Below are 25,400 nucleotides of genomic sequence, written 5' to 3' on the forward strand. Positions count from 1 at the left end.
GGCCAGGAAAAAGTTTAATGGTTTAAAAAAATAAGCAACATAGACTTATTTTATAGTGCATGAAGTGCTAATCTCAATAGATCCGTTAAAATAAAGAATTCTTGAGCATTAATAAAAGTAATGGTCACTCAATCTAAATTGTTAGACATAGAGTTTATAGCATTGTGTTATTGCTAGTGTTTTAAATTGTACAAACAAATTCACATACTTAAGTAGCTAGTTTCTTAAACTTAATAGAAAACTTCTACAATCTCAAATGCTTACCATCGTAAACATGTTAAATACAAATAATTGTTTAAATGTTCTAGGAGCTATGGTCCTAAAGCTGGTCACTTCAAAAAGTATAGTAATTACAGCTTATCATAGTAACTATATAATGTATTACACTAAACAGAACAGTTATATACACGAGCCAACATAAAGCTCAGGAGTCACAAAAATGAGGGGATCACTGGACATCTATTTCCAAAGCTTCCACGATGTGTGCAGCAGAAGGGCGATCTTTAGGATCTTCGTTAGTGCATACAGAGAAGAGTTCAATTACTTTCTGGTACGTTTCATCTAGTTCTTCCATATTAACAGGCGGCCTTGTCCCCAGAGCTGCATAGTATGCTTCATCGTCAAAGTCACTTTCATCAAAAGTTTGATCTGCTCAAGAGGAGTTGACACAAACAAAATAACACTAAGTCATGGAAAATCTTAGCATCTGCTCAAACTCACTCTCCAAAATGAGAGCTCATCACCTGGGAGGCAGATGGTCTCTTTCATTACCCAGCCATGGCAGATCAGCTACTGTCATGGTTTACAGGTCATGAGCTCCTCCCTTCTTACTATATGACAGCTCTCCAGTCATTTCCATAGGCGAGGGGAGTTTCCAAGGAAACTTTCTGCTCTGCAGGATCTTCTCAATTTATCTCCCTATTTATTGTCAATTAACATACATCTCATTTGTAGGAGATTAAACTGAGATCGTGCCAAATTAGTCCACATTAATATCCATATCTCATGCACTAGATCAAACAACTTCCTCTTTTAAATTTTAACTTAATAGAAAGATGAAATATTATTTTACCAGCTAATCTTAGTTCAAAATGAAGAGACTGGGGTTTATGGCAAAAATATGTAGTTATACCTTCATCGTCATCATCTGGGAGATTAATGTGTGGAATAGACAAAGTCATCATTTCCCACAGAGTCAGGCCAAAGGCAAATATATCTGCCTTGTCAGTAATAATCCCATTCTCTTCCAAAGCTTCCTTGGGTTTCCAAGGCTCAGTGCCAATGTAACAGGCCTCAGGGTCAGTCACTGAAACAAGTAAAATACAAGAAAGTCAGTCTTTAGGGCAAACACTAGAAATCACTAAGAAAGGCAACCACCCTAAAGAAAACTGGATAAATGTTTTAACAGGTAGTTTAGAGGTTACTAAATGTAAGTAATAAACATGAAAATACACTCAATCTCAATAAGAATTACTTTTTCCTTATCAAATTGTAAAATATTCAAAAAGTCGGTCAGTTGGCAAGGGTGTGGAGAAACAGCATTTCTCTTAGAAGGTGGCAGGAATTGGGGCACCTGAGGGGCTCAGTCACTTAAGGATGTGACATGCCTTCAGCTCAGGCCATGATCTCAGGGTCCAGGGATCAAGCCCCAAGTGGGGCTCCCTACTCAGCAGGGAGCTTCTTCAGATTGTCCCTCTCCCTCTGCCCCTCCCCTCTCTTAAAAAAAAAAAAAAAAAAAGAAGAAGTGGCAGGAATATAGAATATAGATACCACAAAAGACCTCAAATAGCCAAAGCAATCTTGAGAAAGTTAAACAAAGCTGGAAATACCACAATTACAGATTTCAAGATACACTACAAAGCTCTAGTAATCAAAACAGTACGGTACTGGCACAAAAGTAGACACAGTGAGGGACAGAACAGAGCCCAGAATGAAACCCATGCTTATACGGTTAATTAAGCCAAGACAAAGGAAGCAATCAATATATGGTACTAGGAAAACTGGACAGCTACATGCAGAAGAATGAAACTGGACCCCTTTCTTATACCATAAACAAAAACAAACTCAAAATGGCTTAAAGACCTACGTGTGAGACTGAAATCATAAAATTCCTAAAAGAACACACAGGCAGTAATATCTTTGACATTGGCCTTAGCAACATTTTTTTAGATCTGTCTCCTCAGGCAAGGGAAACAAAAGCAAAAATAAACTACTGGGACTATACCAAAACAACGTACTTTTTTGTACAGTGAAGGAAACCATCAACAAAACGAAAAGACAACTTACTGAATGGGAGAAGATATTTGTAAATGATATATCCGATAATGGTGAATATCCAAAATACATAAAGACTCATAAAACTCAACATAAAAAAACCAAACTATTAATTAAAAAATGGCCAGAGAATCCAAACAGTTTTCCAACGATGACACACATACAGCCAATGGGCACATGAAAAGATGCTCAACATCACTCATCATGGGGAAACTGCAAATCAAAATCACAAGATACCCCCTCACACCAGTCAGAATAGCTGGTATCAAAAAGACAAGAAATAACAAGTGTTGGTGTGGACGTAGAGAAAAGGAACCCTCGTATACTACTGGTGGGAATGCAAACTGGTGCAGTAACTGTAGAAGAGAGTACAGAGGTTCCTCAAAAAATTAAAAATAGAATTACCATATGACCAATAATTCTACTACTGGTATTGACCCAAAGGAAATGAAAACAATAATTCAAAAAGAAATATGCCTCCCTCAGTTTACTGTAGCATTGTTTACAATAGCCAAGACCCAGAAGCAACCCAAGTATCCATCAAAAGATGAATGGATACAGAATATGTGGCTTACACACATGTACATATATGCCTATGTATGTACATATGTATGTACACACACACACACACTGGAATATCATGGAGCCATTAAAAAAAAGAATGAGATCTCACCATTTCCAAAAGCATGGAGGGACCCAGAGGGTATTATGTTACGTGAACTAACTCCAAGAAAGACAAATACTATAATTTCACTTATATGTGAAATCTAAAAAAACAAAACAAATGAACAAACAAAACACAGAAACAGACCTATAAATTCAGAGAACAAACTGATAGTTGCCAGTGGAATGAGAAAAGTGGGTAAAAGGGAATGGGAGGTTAAAGAAAGAGTAAGTCACAGGGATGAAAGGCACAGCATCGGGAATAAAGATGGTATTGTAACAGCGTTGTGTGGTGGTAAGTGTAGTCATACTTGTGGTGAGCACAGCAGAACATACAGACTTGTCAAATCACTGTTGCATACCTGAAACCAACACAATATTATGTGTCACCTATACATTCATTCAAAAAATACATATAAAAATTCTAAGAAGGAGTAAAAACCGTGTCCATCCATTTTCCTCTATATTCATAGTACCTAGCACAATACCTGACGACACTCAATACAAAAATATTTGCTAAATCAACCAACCAATCTAGAGATAACCATTGTTAAAATCTGGGCTTGTCACAGAATACCTCGGGTATAATCGACATGAATATGTCACCTATTAAAATACAAAACTTAAAGTTTTAAAGATTTAGATGTATTTTTTCCAAACTTGTCTTAATATATACATATTTAAGTGCTATTTTAAAATGTGTTCATTTCACTTAATATATCTGGACATACCATTCCTACAAATATAAACCTATGTAATTCTAATGAAATTCTATTGTGTGGTGGTACAGTAAATTAAATCATCCCTTACTGATGGACATTCACTTAAAGTTCTGCAGTCTGTTCTGTACAACGCATATTTTTGTAACACAAATTAGTGCAGACACAATGAGGTGTAAAAAGATTAATTTTGTTTCCCCATTACCTGTTATTTTTAAACTTCCTCATAAAGAGAAAGCTTTAGCTCAAGAGAAGAGAAATGCCTTCTCTTCATGCACGGCTGGTCTAGCAGCTTTAAGAACTGCTAGGCTGACTCTAACCTTAAACTGTCTCATGAAGCTGAGAGTTCCAGTAGAGGAGCTGCCCAGACACTTCCCCCAAGCTTACCAATATTTTTTTTTTCTTGAGAAAACCAGATCAAATTTTAAATTTTATTTTTTTATTTTGTAAAGATTTTATTTATTTTACATCACAAGTAGGCAAAGAGGCAGGCGGGGGGCGGGAAGCAGGCTCTCCGCTGAGCAGAGCCCTATGCGGGACTCAATCCCAGGACCCTGAGATCATGACCTAAGCCAAAGACAGAGGCTTAACCCACTGAGCCACACAGGCGCCCAAATTTTAATTAAAAGTATCTATTGATCCAAAAAAAAAAAAGTATCTATTGAAAATAAATGCCCTCAAGGAAGCGGAAACCCCGGTTAATGTTTACACAGGAATGACTGAGGCTGAGGGTCAGCCAAAAGTCTCAGTGTTTGTATTTTTATCAGGATCGTTACTGTTTTTGTTTCTGCTTTGCTTTTAAAGCTACATGGGTTTTGATTCTTCTGTCTCAACTCTATTTCTTCTATAAGACTATGTCTCCTTTGGTTTTGCTAAGTTAATATATCAGGTTATTATTAAAAATACCTACTCTGAAAAAAAAAACCCTACTCTGCCCAATTTTTTTTTGGAATACGTTCTTGGGAATGAATTTATAGGATCAAAGGACATTTTGAAAGGGTTTTCTTCTTTAAAAAAAAAAAAACCCTTTCCAAATTGTCCAGTGTAGCAGTTACCAGTGCTGTTCATCAAGTAGTTCATACTCTCCCCTCAGGACACATGGAAGGATTGCACACTCTGGCCTGTCAAGCTCAGACAGAGCCACCTGCCTGGTCCTGGCCAGCAAGTTGTGAAAGGGGACTTATGTCATTTCTAATCTTGAGCATCTGTTAACACAAGACTTTCTAGGGCAGCACTTTCCAACAGAACTTACTGTGACAATAGAAATGTCCCATATCTGCCTTGTCCAATATGGTAGCCAGTAACCATACACAGCTACTGAGCACTTGAAAAGTGGGTGGGTGGGCTGAGAACGGAATTGACTAAAATGTTAAAATATTAATTTAAATAGCAAGATGTAGCTAGTATCTACTGCAGTGCACAGCCATAGAGCCTTTTTTACCCTCCATACATACAACGATGACAATATTCCATACAATGGATGTTCAAGCAGCTTAGGTCCTCAAGTGAGCATGCGTGGAACGCAGCCATCTGGATGTGCCGCCTGAAAAAGCCTTGGTTGTTGAAGCCGCTGAGTTTTTGAGGGTTTGCCGCCACAGCACAACTTAGCCTAACCTGAATGGTACACCAATCGCACTTCTACATCGCGTACGAGAGTACACGTTAAAGCTATCCTATAGCTCATAGTAGCATTGAGAAATTTTTCAAGGAATTTTTCATTGTCATGGCTTTTCTTTTAAATCATTTCTAACTTTGTTGTCCTTCTTAAGCCCAATATTAAGGAAATATTTACCTACAATTTTTTTCCGCTTTTTTTTTTTACATCCTCAATCTACAAGGATGAGTGTGAGGATGGAAAACAGCTTTATTTTTTCTAAAACATCCAGACATCATCGTTTATTGACTCAATCACCTCTTTCCCACTAATACTAAATTGTCACTTTTATTATAACAAATTCGATATATTTGGGAATACCTGACTTTATATTTTTCTACCTATCTTCTCATGAGTATCACTGCTTTAATTACTGTGGCTTTATAATATTTCTTAATATTTCCTCGGGAAAATTCCTACTGGTCATTCTTTCATAGAATTTTCCCAGCTCATTTGAACATGCATCAAGGATGAACTGTTAATATGTTTATGAATTGTTTCACATGTTTATAAACTATGAACTTTGACACGTTCTAAAATAAAATAGATCATATTAGGATAATGCAGAATTTATGGGTTTTTTAGTTCATTCACTTTCTGTTTCTGTATTTAAGGGCTTCATTTTTTTCTGATGAAGGTTAAATAATGCAAATGTTTTAATCTGTGTAGTGTTGACCGTATCAAATAAGTTTTGGTTTGTTGTTACATTCTCAACATTTTCCTAAATATTTGTGTAGGTGGTATATGATTTTAGCTAAGAATTATTTATAAATATTTTGACTTCCTAAAAAATGCAGGTGGTTTGTTCCTAATCATGTCATCAATTTCTAGATTTTTAGTGCTAAGGATAATGAATGTCAACCATTAGACCACTTCCGCTTTTTAAAAAAATATTATTTTATTTTTTTTCAGTGTACCAAAATTCATTGTTTATGCACCACAACCAGTGCTCCATGCAATACTTCCACTTTTTGTAATCTGAGGTTTTCTCTTATAACTTAATATATGTTCAATTTTATTTTATTTTTTTAAAGATTTTATTTATTTATTTGACAGACAGAGATCACAAGTAGGCAGAGAGGCAGGCAGAGAGAAAGGAGGAAGCAGGCTCCCCGCTGAGCAGAGAGCCTGCTGTGGGGCTCGATCCCAGGACTCTGGGATCATGACCTGAGCCGAAGGCAGAGGCTTTAACCCACTGAGCCACCCAGGCGCCCCCATGTTCAATTTTAATAAATACCTGGATGCATAGAGATTCACCTTATTATCTACTCAGAACTTCTACATCTTAGTTTTGTCTATTTGATCTATGAAGGACTGAGAAAATTATGCTAAAATAATCTTATTTTTATTGTTTCACAATTTCTCCTTTAATATTTGAAAGTTTCAACTCTGTAGCAGTTATGTAGACTAAATGCTCATAATAGTCCTACCTTCATGAATGATTACAGACATCTTTATAAAGTTGCTCTATTCATCTTGGATTTTTCCTTTGACCTAACTCAAAGATTTTATCTTCACTAGAAATTAAATTGTGCAAAAGTTCTTAACAGCATTCATTAATCTTTCTTTTATCTTATATTCATATCAAGAAGCAAATTTATTTATTTTTAAAAGATTTTTTTTTATTTATTTGACAGACAGAGATCACAAGTAGGCAGAGACAGGCAGAGAGAGGGGGGAAGCAGGCTCCCCGCCGAGCAGAGGACCCAACGTGGGGCTCGATCCCAAGACCCTGGGATCATGACCTGAGCCGAAGACAGAGGCTTTAACCCACTGAGCCACCCAGGCGCCCCTCAAGAAGCAAATTTAAATGTTATTTATTAAATAACATGTTGAAAGCCAAGGCTTTCTTTACAAGGCTGGCTTTTGTTTTACCAAGATGTTAAGTTCTCTGAGGATGCCAGTATTTATATTAGAGTGAGAAGAATGAGTAGGGGCAGGCCAAGGGATAAGCAGAAGGCCTTCAGTAGCACCCCACTTTCCTACTTCTACCCCATTTCTACCAGTTTCTCCAATCTTGTCACTAAATGAATTCCTTTATAAAACCTTATTAAAAGAAAATTTTGTTTTCTAGTCTCAGATCTTTTACCATATAAAAATCCCAATCCTGGTTAGAAATAGATCCTAAAGTCATCTTCATTTAAAGTAGATGTTAATCAAAATAAAATAATTTATATCATGGGTGTAGTGAGGGAGGGGGCTGGAGGCTAAGTGGAAGAGAGGAAAGGAAGGATATTGTTTACTGTGTACTTTTTATACATGGTTTCTGATTTGTCAAGTACATAAACCTATCTATTTAAATAAAAATTAGAAATTTAAAAATTACGTAAGAATAAAATTAAAAAATTCAAATATTGCTGGGGCACCTAGATGGCTTAGTCGGGTTAAGGGTCTGCCTTCTGCTCAGGTCGTGATCCAGGGTCCTGGGACTGAGCCCCCAGGGAGTCTGCTTCTTCCTCTTCTTACCGGCTGCTTGTGCTTTCTCTCGCTCTCACAAATAAATAAAATCATTTAAAAAAATAATAAAAATTCAAATACTACTTACCAGTCATATTTTCATCCAGTGGTAGAGAGACTCCTACATCACAGATTTTAATTGTTTCAAAATCACCTTTAATTACAACATTTGAAGACTTTATGTCTCCATGAAGCAGTTTCTTTTCCTGGTGTAGATACTAAAATGGTGGGAAATTTAACACATCTGAGCAAACACATAAACTGATAAAAATATATATGATAACTTTCAAACACACACAAAAAAACTGAACTCCCTTCCGGAACTACACGCAGGATGATATCTGACCATCATTTCAGATTACTTGAAGTCAGACAAGAGAACATCCCAGGTTACTCCAGTCTGCCATACTGACCAGTCTGCCATAAAGGAGGCTTTGGAAATCAATGTCTATTTATAGATAAGCTAACTTTTCCTTTTCAAATGCATTTCATACTTTTACAGCAAAAGAGGATACTGCGGCTTTAAAAATATATCACAATTCTATTTGAGACTAGTAAGTTTTAGAAATGAATTTGGAATCTTCAAAATGAGGCACACTTTTCACAAGTTGTCAAGATAACGCAGAACAACAGATAAGGAAGGGCATTAGTTACAACAAGAGGAGGAAGCAGAAATGTCATCTAAGACTAATAATTTATTTTACACATTAACCCTTAGTAATGATACTCATCCATAATCAAAAATAATCCTGACAAACTCTTATTTGTTCATTCATCAGCATTTGAGCAACTACTCTGTGAGCTTCTTGAAACTAGTGCAGAGACAATTTTTGGTATATACTTTCGAACACTTACTGTGCTTAATTTAAGTGCTGATCATAAATTGAGTATGCTCAAATAAATTTATAGTGAAATTTATTAATTCTACTATCCATATATAAAGTTATTTATTAAATAATCCAAATGATTAATTTAGTTTATCCTATCCATTTAAAATCAGTTTTTCTACATACATATGAAAATATGTACTTAGGAAGATTGCTTTTATGCAGTTCCATATTTCACAAGTCAATTTTAAATGAACTCTTAACACGCAACTTTGACGTCAGCACCAAGACATGTTCCACTTTCCAGGCATCCAACAGCATTCCCGAGCCGCCGTTTCTCCTGTTCGGTTACCTACCATAACAAATTCTTTTCTTTTCATTGTATGTATTCAAAGGCACAACAATTTATCTGACAACACTAAAAGAGCTTTTTTTTTTTTTTCACTTGACCTATAGATGTATATTGATATCCAAAACTTAATAACATCTCACAAAGCAATCTTTAAGAGGTTTGTTTACATCCACAGAGGATTAGGCTACCCCCCAGGAATAATTCCTAAATTTGTGTTAAATTGATTAATCTTTTAACTAAACCTAACATATGATCTCTATAAACAAAACTACCTGACTTGGATTATTTCAGGCTATGTAAAGGCCTCAAACAATACTCTGCTCATCAAGATAAGGAAACCCTGCTAGCTGCAGTATGAGAGTAGATGAAGACTTTCACCTAGCACATCTACTTCTTTTGGGGGAAAAAAAAAATCCCACCTTGTAATTAGGTATATAAGGTAGTTCTTTTATGTTCCACAATAGCCATTTAAAATATAATGGCCTGCTTACCTTTAATCCTCTCGCCATGTTCAAAGCAACTTTTAAAATTATGGCTGCTGGAAAAGGATCTTGGCTGTCTTTATTTCGTTCTTCTATTAAGTCATTTAGAGACTTTTCACCTCCATATTCCATAGCAAGACAAAGACTACCATCACTGGCTTCAGTGAACGCACGATAACCTAAAGAAAACAGGACACTTTCTTACAGAAATAGGAAAGTATAACAGTATTTAAGTTTTTTTACAGTGATGTGATTGGAAACTGACAAAATACAATGAAAATCAATTATTTATAAAGCTAATTCAGTAGATACAATTTAAAATGACTTCAGTGTTTGCCAATAGTATCACAAATTAAAATATTTTTAAATGCTCTATGCCTTCCTAAATACAATGGTTTCACTAGTCTTATTTACATTAAAGATGAAAATAAGGAAATTATCTAAATGAAGGTCATTTTATATTCCTGAATTCTCTACAGTGCCAGCATCATAATGAGTATATCTAGTCCCATTAAATTTTAAAAATACATAAGCATCTAAAAATATAATTCTTATTTTAGAACATTCACAATAATCTGGTTCTTGCCAAACTCCTCCACCACCTTCATTTTGACACTGGTCAAGAGACTGAATAAACACATGTACTGCTGTAAGATAAATTTAAACTTACCTACAATGTTTGGATGATGGAGGTTTTTCAAAATCTTAGCTTCATCTATTAGTCTCTTTTGATACATACTTTGATAATGATCATTACATCTAGGGTTAATCTTTTTCACAGCCCAAGGAGAATGAGACAAACCTCTGGGAGATCTTAAAAAAATAATCAAACAATGTATGGAAACAATAATAATCATAATGCATTTCAAATGACTAACGAGAACATTCAGATTTTGGAAAGGTTCAATAATACTTTGTTTAAAATTTTTTACAAATATTTTCGACTACTAGGACACCTGGATGGCTCACTCACTGAAGCAACCAACTCTTGGTTTCAGCTCAGGTTATGATCTCAGGGTCATGAGATAGAGCCCCGCATTGGGCTCTGTGCTCAGTGCACTGTCTATCCAGGACAATCTCTACTTCTGACCCTCCCCCACCTCCATGCACGCTCTTTCTCAAATAAATAAATCTTTAAAAAATTTTTTAAATAAAGTATTTTTGATTATCAACACCTCTGCTACATATTCTTTTTAATTGGAAGATATATAGCTCATATATCTATTAATTACAAGAGAAGTCTGATTTCTATTGCTGAAAGGGAGGGGTTAAAAAGAGACAACTAAAAGGAAAAAGATGAACATTATAAATTCTAAACTTCAAAATTACGATACTATTTTCTAATTTTTCCATTTCAGCATGTCAGACTACCAACTACTCATCAAACATTTAACTATATGTACCAGAGATAAGTTACAGAATGCTAAGTAATAAAGACTACTACTCAAGAAGTTTAAAGAAGAGATGTATGAGAAACATTTGGCCCATATACGATTGTGCAAAGAGTAACAGACTGCTCTTCACCAACAAATATTGTGCCTCCACAGTAACCGATCCGTCCTATACCTTTCACCATATACTCAAAGACACAGGCGTAAGGAGATAATAAACATACAAATGAGAAAAAACATAAACTGTCTGTTTTCTAGGAAGAGTCAGTCATTTTCGGAATATTTAAGAGGAAAATATTCTAAGGTCTAAGTAAACAGGTAGAACAAAGTCAGGGAAAAGTTACCTGATGAAGTAAGTAGTTATTCATGGGACAATGGCAAATTAAGAAGGTGTATGCAGCATATGGGCAGGAAAGCTAATGAAAGAGCCTCGAAAGTTATAGATAAAACGTTTCACCATACGAAGATAAAACAGACTGAACAAAGAATCAGGAATCCACTTAGTTTTTTACTAACTCATGAACATGGCTCTATGATTGCAGGATCTTTTTTTTTTTTAATCAAAAAACATGCACTCAAAGGATCACTAGATTTCTTAATTCACATCCATCTATCATATATAAGTCTACCCAAAGTATTCTTTTTTTTTTTAATATTTTATTTATTTATTTGACAGAGAGAGAGGTCACAAGTAGGCAGAGAGGCAGGCAGAGAGAGAAGGAGAAACAGGCTCCTCACTGAGCAGAGAGCCCGATGCGGGGCTCGATCCCAGGACCCTGAGATCATGACCCGAGCTGAAGGCAGAGGCTTAAACCACTGAGCCACCCAGGCGCCCCTACCCAAAGTATTCTTAAACCTCCAGTTTTAGATAACAATAGCATTTGGGGATGACCTCTTCCATATGATTTTATTATGAAAATATATTTTTCAGGGTGCCTGGGTGGCTCAGTGGGTTAAGCTGCTGCCTTCAGCTCAGGTCATGATCTCAGGGTCCTGGGATCGAGTCCCGCATCGGGCTCTCTGCTCAGTGAGGAGCCTGTTTCTCCCTCTCTCTCTGTCTGCCTCTCTGCCTACTTGTGACCTCTCTCTCTGTCAAATAAATAAATAAAATCTTTAAAAAAATATATATATATATTTTTTCAAGTTTCAAAGGGTACCCCTCAGCTTCTGAGGATTTAGAATTCAGTGAACAAATCCATCTTCACCTTTTCCACAACACATCTGAATCTACCGAACACCAAGAACATATTTACAAAATCTGAATAAAATATTTTGCCAAGCTAAAAATTGGTTCATTGAAAAGACAAAACAGGCAGATTTTTTAAAATGAGATTGCACAAGGAAAAAAATGAGACCCAAATAACACTGCCAACAAAAATAGAGACATAACCACAGATTTCTCAGAGATAAAATTATAAGTGAAAATACTAAAAATTTTACCCCAATAATTTAAAGGACAAAATGGATAAATTCTTAGAAAAAGCTAAGAAATCTAACAAAAGAGAAAATGTAATCAAGAGTTTAAAATATTCCCATAAAAAATACAAAGCCTAAATAATTTTACAGGTCAGTTTACTAAACTTTCAAGGAACCTATCATTCCATCTTACACAAATTGTTCCAGGGAATAGAAAGAAAAGGGACTATGAATCTAGCATAACCTTAATAAACAAATCAAATAGGGACAACAGAAAAAGGAAAATCACAAATTAATTTCACTTAAATCACAGACATAAAAATCTTAAATAGCAAAATGAATTCATCAGGTTTATTAAAAAATAATAATGTGTCACAACTAAGTTAATCTAGGAATGTAAATTTGATTTAACATAAAAAATATAGACTTCTAGGTTAAAAATACAGATTTCTAGCTTACACATACACAATTAATTATGATCCATCCCAAACCCCATTAAAAAAGAGAAAATGGGTATTTTAAGACCTATACCCAATGAGAGGGATAGAAATAATGAAAAGGAGACAACAACACACTTTCGGAAGCTTGGAAAAGCATGGCGAAGCCCATGAAAGTAACAGACCAAACAGCCTACTGACCTTCTTGAAAGTCACTTAAAAAGCAGATGAATTTCTAGACACACCCTCCCCGATTCTGCATCAGTTGTGCACCTATTCCCCCAGCTTCTGAACACTGGAGACCCACTTTGGAAGGGTTAAAGCGGTGGGCTTTAGCCTGAGATTTACTGCCATAGTTGAGAACTCGTGAAGTACAGGGGAAGAGTAATCCATGACCACATGCATATTAAATGCTGAATGTGTTTTCACCTGTGTTATACTGGTTTATTAATATCCAGACCAGGACACAGAGCACTTACAGCACCCTCAAAAGCCTTAGGATGCCATATGAAAATGGCAAACGTTAAGATAATTAATGAAAAACAAGACAGACAAAAATGAAAAAATCGAAAATCAGAAGATGAAGTTGGAGAAAGCTCCCAGAAAGCAGAGCAAAAAAAAAAATCAGCCCTGCACCCAAAAAAGAATAATAGGAATTCCAGATAGAAAAGAGAATAATGGGGGTGAAAATTATCAACAAAGTAATTTAAAAAATAATTTCCAAAGATTTAAGAGCAAGAATTTTCAGATTCCAGAAGGCCCACACCCATGTATGTCACTGAGAACTTTCAGAACACTGGTGACAAACAGAAGATCATAAGAAGTTCCCGGACAGTGGGAGGGACAAATAACCTAAACCAGATTACATAAAAAACAGCAGCTATCAGAAAGGCTTCAGAAATCTCAATAGTAACACTACAGGCTAGTAAACAATGGAACAATGACCTCAAAATTCTAGAGGAAAATTATTTCCAAATAAGAATTCTGACTCAGAAAAACAAAAAGGCCCATTCAAGAATGAGAGTAAAATGAAAACATACTCATAAATGCAAATTTGCAAAAAAAGTTATTTCCTGTACATCTTTCAATGGGGAGCTACTACGTGCACTCAGTCAAAATAAAATATAAACCAAGAAATAGTAAGATAGAAGATACAGAAAAACAGAGGGCCCAATTCACCAGAGAAGTGAAGGAAATCTCTACCGTTAAAAAAAAAAAAATCCCAGGTGCACAAGGCTATGTTAGGAGGAGTGGTAGGTCAGTGGGTGACTACTATTGTTCAGTATCAACAATGTCAAGTTTTCTAATTAAGTCCTGCCTACAGTAGAACTTTGGTGGTAACACACACATTTAAGGATTTTTTTTTAAGGGAGGGAAAAATGAGATGCCATAAATCTGTGAGAATTTTTTCTTTCAAAATAACAAGCTTTCAGACACTAAAAAAATGAAGGTCTAAAAAACAAATAGCACAAGAACACACGAAGGGGGTGTTTAAACTACAAATATTCAAGAATCGCCATTTACTAAAATAATTGCTATGCTAGTCTCAATTCATTACCTTTTTTATTGAAGAAAGCATTTCTATTTGGAAACAATATAAACCTATATATATATATATTTTTAGTATATGTGCTGCCGAAGCAAGCACAATATAAACCTAGATAAAGCTAACGATATGCTGGTAGTCAGGCTGATTCCAAGAACGCATTGAGGAATATATATTGACTTAAGTTATTTGCCACTTAATAAATAAAAGTACAGAGTAATGGATAAAACAACTTTAAAAAAATGTTTATTGACACCTATAATTTCATTTTTCTTTTAACATAATTTTCCTACTTTAAAATCATGCATATACCCTTTTTTTAAAGGTTTTAATTTATTTATTTCTTAGAGAAAGAGATGGTGTGTGTGTGAGCAAGAGAGCAAAAGCAGGGGGAGTAGCAGAGAGGGAGAAGCAGACTCCTCACTGAGAAAATTCCTTCTCCTTTAATAATCCGTCAGTAGGAAGGTAAGAGAAAAGTTAACCAGGCAAAACTCTGGCAAAGTTATAAAAGGTTCTAGGACAGGAATATAGCAGTCATATAGGACCAGGAACATATCTGAGATCAAAATATTTGAATTTTCATCTTCTTTTTTGTCTTCAATTACAGAGCAACTAGGGTTCCATATGAAAAGTTTAATGTGGAATGTTATACTCACCTTTTCATAAGGTAGACATTTACCCCAGTGCCAAAGCCAAGCTTCTGCATAAATGGAGAGGCAGGAATATTTATACATGGAGTTGAACATAATGCTAAATGTCAGAAAGAGAAATAAAAAATATAAAATGAGTATTTGAAAAGACCTCAACAAAAGCAATAATTGGCATAATCTTCTAGAGAGCAATTTGATCTTAACTACCCTAATTTTAAGTGGAAACCCTTTGACCAAATCTACTTTTGAGGCCCCGTCTTACAATAACACCGAAGCAGGGGTCAGCAAACAGCCTATTCTCATTTGGCTCACAAGCTAAGATTTGTTCTTAGATTACAAAAGTGTTGTTAAAAAACAAAGAATAATAATCCACAGAGTCCCTATGTGGCCCACAAAGCCTAAACTGTTACTGTATGTTGTTTGCCAACTGTGTACTACAGCACGTGTGCTGACATCATACACACACACACGGGCATGCACACATATTTGAATATCGGCATTTGATTTTGTGACTGCAAAAAACCAAAAAACCTAAGTAGTCATCATTAGGGTCATAATTACACGGTACCTGTATTGCAGAGCTTTATGTGCTCATTAAAGAAGATGATATGGAGGAGTTCTACTTTTGTTCGTGAACAACTGAACAGCCTTCTTGCCATGAATAACTAAAACACTTGACAAAATGTAAGTTTTCAGACATTTGATGACAGGCAGAGCAGGGTTGTGAACTCTGAGTGAAAAGAAGCAATGACGTGAGCCCTATCATAGCCCTAACTTGCTGCTTTAAGGCAGTTTCTGGGCTACAGTGCAAAGAAACACAGCCCAGAAGTCTTGTCAAACTCAGGAGACAGAGATCAGAAGTCCAAAAGACCTAAGTAGCTAGAATTTGTGGAGTAGAGAACCATAGAGAGCCACAAAATGAGAGAGAAAGCTCCAGAGACCTGAAAAGAGGTCTCCCTCTATTCAGTGTTGGTTATAAGCACATCCAATGGATAGACCCCCCCACCCCCTGCCAAATCAGGGAAAACACCAAGTGTAAGCAGTAGACTAAACAGCTGTCAGAGAGCACACAGGTCCAGGAATAGTTCAGTTACCATCAGCCACGGTGTGGTAACTCGGTTAATACCCAGGGCATTGAGTAAAGTCCTCTAAACAGTCCAGCTAAATTGTAGCCCAAGGAAAAGGTTTACAGTAAAGCTTAAAAGCAAACCTCAAAAGAAACAAGCTAATGTGCAGGTAATGTTAACTGGACCATCACAAAATCACACAGTCCTCCAAGGAATAACGAAAACTAGCACTCGGCAATGGAAAATGTCCAGCAGCCAGTAAAAGAACTACCAGGCATGAAAGAAGAAATATGACCCACACCAGGAGAAAAATAAACCAATAGCAACATACCATAAAATGACAGTGATGTAGAATTAGGAGGTAAGAACCTTAAAATAGAAATCTTAAAAATATGCTCAATAATGTAAAGGAAAATGTAAGTGTAACAATAAAAAAAAGATGTAAAAAAAACTTCTAATGGAACTACAAGAAATAAAAAAGACAATGGATAAGAATTAGAGCATCTAGAGACGCTGTTAGAGAAGCATCTAGAGAAGAAGGTAACTACATTTTAAGACAAACCAAAAATGAAGTACAGAAAAAAAAAATTAGAAAAAATACAAAGAAATCATCAGCGAGCTTTGGGACAACAGCAAAATAGTAGATTTGATCCAACCACAGAGAATTACATTAAAGGCTCTCTAAATACTGTTGTCCAGTAGAATTTTCTGTCATGATGGAAATGTTCTGTATCTGTGTTGTCCAGTATGGTAGCCACTAGCCACATGTAGTTACTGAGCACTTGAAAAGTAGCTAGTACAACTGAGGAACTAAATTTGTAATTTTATTTTTAATTCATTTTAACCTAAATTTAAATCACCATATGTGACTAATGACTGAACAGTCCAGTTAAAGGCAGAAATTGTCAGAATGGATAAAAACAAAACAAGACATAATTATCTGCTATCTTATAAACTCACTTTAAATATAAAAACATAGATGGGTTAAAAGTAAAAAGTTGGAGGGGCGCCTGGGTGGCTCAGTGGGTTAAAGCCTCTGCCTTCGGCTCGGGTCATGATCCTGGGGTCTTGGGATCGAGCCCCGCGTCGGGCTCTCTGCTCCATGGGGAGCCTGCTTCCTCCTCTCTCTCTGCCTGCCTCTCTGCCTAGTTGTGATTTCTCTCTGTCAAATAAAATATTAAAAAAAAAGTATTAAAAAAAAAAAAAGTAAAAAGTTGGAAAACATCCTATTCAAACAGTAATCAAAATAAAACTGGACTGGTTTTATCACATAAAAGTGAACACATATCACATAAAATGAACTTCAAAGAGTACAACACTGGATAAAGACATTTCATAATAGTAAAGAGGTGAATCATCAAAAGAAATAACCATCCTAAATGTAAAAGTATCTAATAACAAGCTCCAAAATATATAAACAATCACTGTAGCACTCAAAGGAAAAAGTAGGTAAATCCACAGTTGTGGTTGGAGATCCCTCTCTTAAAAACAGAATAAGTAAAATTAGTAGAGATACAGAAGACCTGAACCAAACAACAGAAGTCAATCAGCTTGACCTAATGACAGTTATGGAACACTGTACCCCTAAGCAGCAGGAAGCATGACCTTTTCTCTTTTTTGTTATTTTTTTATTTGACAGAGATCACAAGTAGGCAGAGAGACAAGCAGAGGGGCCGGGGGAAGCAGGCTCCCGGCTGAGCAGAGAGCCTGATGCGGGGACCAATCCCAGGACCCAGAGACCATGACCTGAGCCAAAGGCAGAGGCCCAACCCATTGAGCCACCGAGGCACCCCCACATGACCTTTTCAAGTGCCTGAAACATTCACCAAAATAAATAAACCTCAAGTCAAGGAAGAAAATGTAAAATACCAGTATCAGACATGAAAAAGGAGATATCAACCACAGATCCAACTGACATTAGAAGGGTAATAAGGTAATAAAGAGTATATCAAAGATAACATTTTGCCAGTATATTTGACAACTTTAAAGTGAAAAACTTTCTTGAAAAACACTAGCAAAGTTTACACAAGAAGAAATAGATAATTTGAAGAGCCCTATGCCAATTAACTGTGGAGTCACAGTTAAAATCTTCCTCCTAAGAAAACTTCAGGCCACATACATGGCTTTACTATCAGTGAAAGAGGAAAAACTAGTTAAGGAAAAAAAAAATTATCAACTCCACATATACTTTCCAAGGAAAGAGAAGGAAACACTTCCCACCATACTTTATGAATATAAAATATGCTGATATCAAAACCAGAAAGACATTCCCAAAAAAAGACTATACAGTCCAATATCCCTTATGAACACAGAAAATATTAGCATACCGAATCAAACAATACATAAAATACACCAGGAGCAAACTGACTTTACCCCAGGAATGAAACGTTCGTTTAACATTTGAAAATTAACATAAGTTACATTTAAAGCAAACTATCTCAATGGATTCTGAAAAAGCTCTCGACATCCATTCATAATAACCTTCAACCTGATGAAGAATAATAAAAGGGAATCCCTCCTCCTGATAAAGGATAACTGAGGACACCTGGGTGGCTCAGTGGGTTAAGCCTCTGCCTTCCTCGCAGGTCATGATCTCAGGGTCCTGGGATCGAGCCCTGCATTGGGAGCCTGCTTCAACCCTTCCCCACTGCCTGCCTCTCTGCTTACTTGTGATCTCTCTCTCTGTGTCAAATAAATAAATAAAATCTTAAAAAAAAAAAAAAAAGATAACTGAAAAACCTACATCTAACATAAAACTTCACTAGGAACAAGGGAGGTATGTCTAACTCACACCTCTTCTATTCAAAAATATACTAGAGCCAGTGACATCAGGAAAGAAAAAAAGAAATAAACTAACACAGACTGGTTAAAAAAAAAGTAACACTATCTTCATATATTCATCTACAACAGTACCAACTATGTATGTAATAGCCTAAGGAACCCATCAAAAGCTAATAGAAGAAGTACTTTAGCACAGTTGCAGGACACAAAGTCAGTACACAAAAATCTATGTACTAGAAATGAACAAGATAAGATTTTCTCCTAAATTATCTTCCAGAAAATGTATAATTTTGATCATTTTTGTATGATTAAAGTGGAGAGAAATTTGCATATGAATATCCAAAAGCTTTTATTTGTTGAAAAGATTACCCTTTAGTCACTGGATTAATTGCCTTAGAAACTCTTCCCCTCACAAGAGCACTGCATGTACCAGAAGGGGAAAGTTAAAGTACTTCATGGTTCAAATTGATTCTTTACCAGAGAGAACCTCCAAATCTGTTAGAATATCAATAAAATTACCCAGTAGATGGCCAAACTCTGGCCTACAAAACAAGTCTTATTAAAATCAACATTCTACAAAGAGGACTTATGCTAAAATTGTATGTGTATGATAAATAATAAAGGATCAAACTCTAATAATGCTAAGACATTTCTATAGCAATAACAACAAAAAAAGATTTTATCTTACCAGATTTCTTTTTTTCAGATACTTTGCTTGGTGTCTTGAAATTACTGATTTCTTCCATTGTAATAAACACTTTAGGTCCTATGATGAAAACAAATTGAAAATTACACTGCAGTTATACAGAATACAATTCTCATTCATGAAGGAAAAAAAAAATTCTGTAACACTGTAACTCATTTTATCATATAAACATAAAATTTGAGAACTGAAAAAAACCATGATGAATACTTCGTCCAATTTTATTTACAGTGAGAACACTGAGACCTAGAGAAGTAGAACAACTTACCCAATGTCATACTATTAATTATTAGGTTTTTATGCTTGTTTGTTTTTAAAAAATAATATACACACTAGGGAAAAAGTTATATATGAACTTGGTTAAAAAAAAAAATCACCCAGTACATAAAGTTTCCCTCTCACTTCCCGGGGGTCACTGTTAATAGGTCTTTCATACCTTTTAGAGAAACCGTCTGTGCAAGCAGCATTTATTCATAACAGCCAAAAAGAAGAAGCAGAAGTATTCATCAGATGATGAATAAACAAAATAAGGCATACAATACACACAACAGAATATTATTCAGTCATAAGGAGGAGTCCTGATATATACTACAATGTGAATGAACCTTAGAAACATTATGCTAAGTGAAAGAAGCCGGACACAAGAGGCCACATACATGATTCCATTTACAGATGTCCACAACAAACAAATCCACAGACAGAAAACAGGTTATAGTTGACAGGGGCTGGGGAGAAGGGAGAACACAGAGTGACTCCTGGTGGGTGTGGGGTTTCTTTTTGTGATGACAAAAGTGTTCTAAAATTGGATAGTGATTTAATATACTCAATTTAGACTATTCCTAAAGTCGCTACATCATATATTTTCAGAAAGTGAATTTAATAATATGTGAATTATATATCTCAATAAGTTATATAAAAATTATCTATCGGGGCGCCTGGGTGGCTCAGTGGATTAAGCCGCTGCCTTCGGCTCAGGTCATGATCTCAGGGTCCTGGGATCGAGCCCCGCATCGGGCTCTCTGCTCTGCAGGGAGCCTGCTTCCTCCTCTCTCTCTGCCTGCCTCTCTGCCTATTTGAGATCTCTCTCTCTGTCAAATAAATAAATAAAATCTTTAAAAAAAAAAAATTTATCTATCAACAGAAAATATACATAATGTGTATACAAGCAAGTTAAACCAAGCTTTTTATTTCTTCTGTAATACATCTGTTAAAGAATCCTTTTTTATAAAAATTTTCAATATTACTTTTTCTTTTTTAAAAATAGCTTGGTTCATATTAGATTTATTGTAAAACAAACTACATGTCTATAAGATTGTTTGGTTTGCCTATTAAAAAAATTGGGAGGCAGATTAAGGGTTTGCATCCAAAATATATAAAGAACATAAAAAAATCCAATTAAAAAGAAGACATGAATAGACATTTTTCCAAAGAAGACATACAGATGACCAAGAGGCACATGAAAAGATGCTCAACATCACCCCATCAGGGAAATGCAAATCAAAATCACAGTGAGACATCACCTCACACCTGTCAGAATGGCTAAAATCAAAACCACAAGAAACAACATGTGTTGGTAAAATGTGGAGAAAAAGGAACTCTCATGCACTGTCGGTGAGAATGCAAATTGGTGCAGCCACTGTGGAAGATAGTATGGAGGTTCCTCAAAAAAACTGAAAACAGAACTATTCTATGATCCAGTAATCTCACCACTTGGTATTTGCACAAAGAATACCAAAACACTAATTCAGAGGCATATATGCACACAAATGTTTACTGCAGCATTATTTACAATAGCCAAATTATGGAAGCAGCCCAAGTGTCCATCAATAGATGAATGGATAAAGAAGATGTGGTACATATATGCAGTGGAATATTACTCAGTCACAAAAAATGAAACCTTGCTGTTTGCAACAACATGGATGGATCTAGAGAGTATAATGCTAAGTGAAGACAAATACCATATGATGTCACTCATATGTGGAATTTAAAAAACAAAACAAACTGGAGGTGGTGAAACAAAGACAAACCAAAAAACAGACCCTTAACTACAGAGAACAAACTGATGGTTACCAGAGAGGATGAAGGGATGAGATGGGTGGAATAGGTGAAGGGGATTAAGCGTACACTTATGATGAGCACTGAGTAATATACAGAAGTGCTGAATCACTATATTGTACACCTGAAATGAATATAACACTGTATGCAAATGACACTGGAATTAAAAAATAATAACAAAATAAAATAAAAATTGGCAGGCAGAGAGAACATATGTTTAAATTTTGAATAGAGCTCTTAATAAATAGTATTTTTAAAAACTCTGCCAAGAAAAATCACCTCAAAGGCCTACTTTTAATTGTCTATTAATGAGAAGTTTGGTTTTTTAAAATTAGTTACAATCACCACTGTTTTCAGATTTGCCTGAATTTTGAACACCAAAGATCTCCTTTTCATGAAAAAATACACTAATTTTATCAAGTGAAACATTTGATTAAAAGGAAGGAACACATTTTTCAGGACATTTCAGGTCTTTCAGGAAGGATAAACCATTTTAACAGAGGGGGTTGGAGGAGCTACTTCTACTTAGGAAATAATTTCCCCATATGGTTTTGATTGCCCTTCTTCCATCTTCATTCATTTACCTTCAAAAGAAGTTGTGAAGGAGCACTCAATGAGCTTCTAAGACTGAGACTAAGAATGAGAAGCCATTCTTCATTCACTCAGCCAACACACATACTTATTGAACATGTACTATGCACCAGGCACTGTTCTAGGCACCGGAGACCCAACAGTGAACAAGACCCAAACAAACAAGAAGATAAATACAGAAGATAATGGTATAGAGGCTGGGGAAATATACAGCAGTGAGGTAAGACAGGGGCTGAGACAGGAGCTCCTTTTAAGGAGCTTAGAATTTGAACGGGGGTGGTCAAGGGAGGTCTCCTTGAGATGTAGTTTAAAAGAAGTAAGGGAGCTGGTACATGCAAATACCTAGGGGAAGTCTGCAGGACAAAAGTAGTAAATACCAAGGCCTGAGGCTGAAAGTATTCGAGGGAAGCTAAGAGGGCAGAGCTAGCAAAAGGGAGAAAGAAATGAAGTCACAGAAATTGGGCATGAAGGAGAACAAATCAAGTACAGCACTGAAGCCATAAAGACCTCATCTTTTCTTCACAGAGCTTCGGTCACAGAAAGGATTTCAGCTCTTGCTGAGAAAGGGGAAGATACTGGAGGGTTTTACAAGGAGGAGTGATAGACTCCATGTTATGTTTCGACAGGATCACATCCACTTGTGTTTATTAACTGAAGGGGAACAAGGACAGACACAACACTATAATAATCTAGGAGAGATATGGTGGTTTGGATCAGGATGGTAGCAGGAAAGAGATGGTGAGAAATGGTTGGGTTCTGGACGTATTATGAATCTGGAGCCAAGAAGAATTCCTAATGTTTGGATTTTTGTTAGGAATGACAGAAAAGTCAAAGATAGCTCTAAGTTTTCAGACTGAGCAACTGAAAGAATAGAGATACCATAACTCAGATCAGGAAGTCATTTTTTCTTTTAACTTTTTAAAAAAGATTTTATTTATCTATTTGACAGAGAGATTAGAGAGCACAAGTAGACAGAGCGGCAGGCAGAGGGAGAGGGAGAAGCAGGCTCTCCACTGAGCAGGGAGTCTGATGAAGGGCTCAATCCCAGGACCCTGAGATCATTACCTGAGCTAAAGGCAGCCGCTTAACCAACTGAGCCACCCAGATGCCCCAGGAAGTCAATTTTGAATACCTGATTAGACACCTGAATAAAAACGTGAAATAGGCAGCTGAATATAGGTCTGGAATCCAATCTGAAGGTACAAATTTGTGGCATATCAATATTTATATGGTATTAAAGCCAAGAGACTAGTTAAGATCATCTAAGGAGTAAGTAAAGATAGGAAACACAGAACTCTGAGGAATCTCAACATGAGAGATGAAGAACACAGTAAACTGACAAGAAGCCAGAAAACTAGGATGCAAAAAAAAATCCCACAAAGTGGGGTATCCTGGAAATTTTACTGCCTTTTAAGTCTCATTGCCCTTCCCCTCAGCATAAAAAGGATCTGATACTCAGAAGCAGCATAAAATCTTCCTTCAACTAAAAACATCTAACATTTAAAAAGGCTTTTAATGTTACATTCTAGAACACTCGAGGACTCAGTCCCACTTCCTACTACAACCTACTTGCACCTAAACACACTATACCTCTCCATCTCACGGTTGTCTGAGCACCTTTTGTTATGACAAAACAGTTCAGGCCTCAGCCAACTGAGAGATGGTTTCTAGCCACTAGTCCAAACTCACAGATTTGATATATGTAATCTATATACATATAGATCTATCTCTTTCTTTATATATAAATTGCTAAGTAACCATAGTGTTCCGAATCACAAGGTTCTTACAAAGGTAGTGGCATAAAATTGTGAATATCTTACATGGCGATACATTAGAAATGAAAGTATTATGACTGTGGGCAAAATTTCATTGTTTATGGAGTATTTAGGAGATTTTTTTAATCAAGTACTGTTTAAGAAGCAGTATTTAAAAATTAACGGAGCTCAGCAAGTTAATCAAATGATCTATTGGATCAGATATCAATACCTTTGGTACCCAAAGCCACTGTAGGACTAAACACATGGTTACTACTAGGCAGAACTGAAGTGTATAGACAGGCAACAACAACAACAACAACAACAAAACAACAACAACAACAAAGAAACAAAGAAGAAAGAAAAAGCAGAAATAGAGAATTGGTAACGATAATGAGAAAAGGAAATAGAGGGGGAAAGGAGCCTGAAAAAGAAAGGCAAAGTTCTGATCAGATTATTTCTAAGGTCCTGCACGCTTTACATCCCAGGGCTTCCTGGAGGTAGAAACACAAACCGTTTACCCACCCCGCCCGCTCCCTCCCACCCCCATCCAGGAGCTTACAGAAGGCTGGGAGTTAAAACCCTTCTTCCACCAGCTCAGTCACCTCACCTGAAAACTGGAAGCAACATTAGATGTGAAGTTCAAAGGAGGGAACCGTGCTTTCTCAAGAACCCTCTTTCTCAAGCCCTACCCTCTCTGTTCCCACCAGAAATCCCTCACCAATTCCAGCCGCCCCTAAGAGCTGGAACTGAGATTCACTGGGCGGCGGTAAGAAACCATCGTTCCCACCAAGCGCAAGCCTGTGTTCGGATCTGGTGTATCTAAGATGTCCCTAAACCCTGGGGTCTCGCCTGGAGCAGAGACCCGGGCCTCTTGGCGTCTGTGAAACCAACCGTAAAATAAGGGCAACCCACTAGATCCACCGTCTTGTCCTACGGATCTTCCATAAACAGTACAGACTGTTAGGCTTCACTTGCAGGAAAGGGCAATTTTTTTCTTGAAATCCCCACCCTACCCTGCGATTCAGATGCGCACGCGGGTTTGAGTCGAAAACACTTTTCCTAAGGGAATTCCCCGTTGAACGCCACATTGCCAACGTCACCTTTCCCTCTAGGCCCGGAGCTGTCACCAAGCAAACACAGAGGCCGCGGGGGGGGGGGGGGGGGGGGGGGTTCTGCCCCAAGCCGGGCCCACGCGCGGTTAGGGGTCCACCAAAGCTCCCCTTACCGCAACCGCGCCGGGGGGAACGGTCCAGGCCAAGGCTGTCTTGAAAACGGATCCCGAGTGGCCCTCCACACAACTCCGGGCTGTCTCAGGGCCAGCCACCCGCCAACACAAGCACTCCGTAACAGTCGTTGGGACGGGACCCTCCCAGCTTTCAAAACCGCGCGCGCCGCCCCTGCACAGCGGCAAACTACGGGGCGGCGCGAAGGACATAACAAGCCGTATTCGTCGTTCTGGCGTTTTCCCGCCTCGCTGGCTTTTCCTATCTCAGCGATGCCATCTTACTATCAAATGCGGACGCCTTGAAGACAAGTGAAAGAAAGAAAGGACAAACTGATTTTTATACCTCCTGTCAG

At 36.8% G+C, this 25,400-nt stretch overlaps 1 protein-coding gene across 3 annotated transcripts; it reads right to left on the bottom strand.

Moving 5' to 3' along the window:
- PBK (PDZ binding kinase) lies at positions 1 to 25,187 on the bottom strand. 3 transcript variants are annotated; one of them, XM_045997303.1, is made up of 10 exons: positions 25,048 to 25,187; positions 24,382 to 24,436; positions 23,131 to 23,209; positions 19,405 to 19,482; positions 14,875 to 14,968; positions 10,099 to 10,241; positions 9,438 to 9,607; positions 7,856 to 7,985; positions 1,133 to 1,306; positions 1 to 648 (listed from the first exon to the last, which is right to left on the bottom strand). In XM_045997303.1, exons 4-10 carry the CDS (start codon positions 19,460 to 19,462, stop codon positions 449 to 451), a joined length of 969 nt encoding a protein of 322 aa, XP_045853259.1. In that variant the 5' UTR covers positions 19,463 to 19,482; positions 23,131 to 23,209; positions 24,382 to 24,436; positions 25,048 to 25,187; the 3' UTR covers positions 1 to 448. The 3 variants fall into 3 exon arrangements, with proteins under 3 accessions (XP_045853259.1, XP_045853260.1, XP_045853258.1); XM_045997304.1 differs by lacking the exon at positions 23,131 to 23,209; XM_045997302.1 differs by lacking the exons at positions 23,131 to 23,209; positions 24,382 to 24,436.
- Between the last annotated feature and the right edge of the window lie 213 nt (positions 25,188 to 25,400).

This window comes from Meles meles, chromosome 2 (genome assembly GCF_922984935.1).
Source record: "Meles meles chromosome 2, mMelMel3.1 paternal haplotype, whole genome shotgun sequence".
Classification (NCBI taxonomy): domain Eukaryota; kingdom Metazoa; phylum Chordata; class Mammalia; order Carnivora; family Mustelidae; genus Meles; species Meles meles.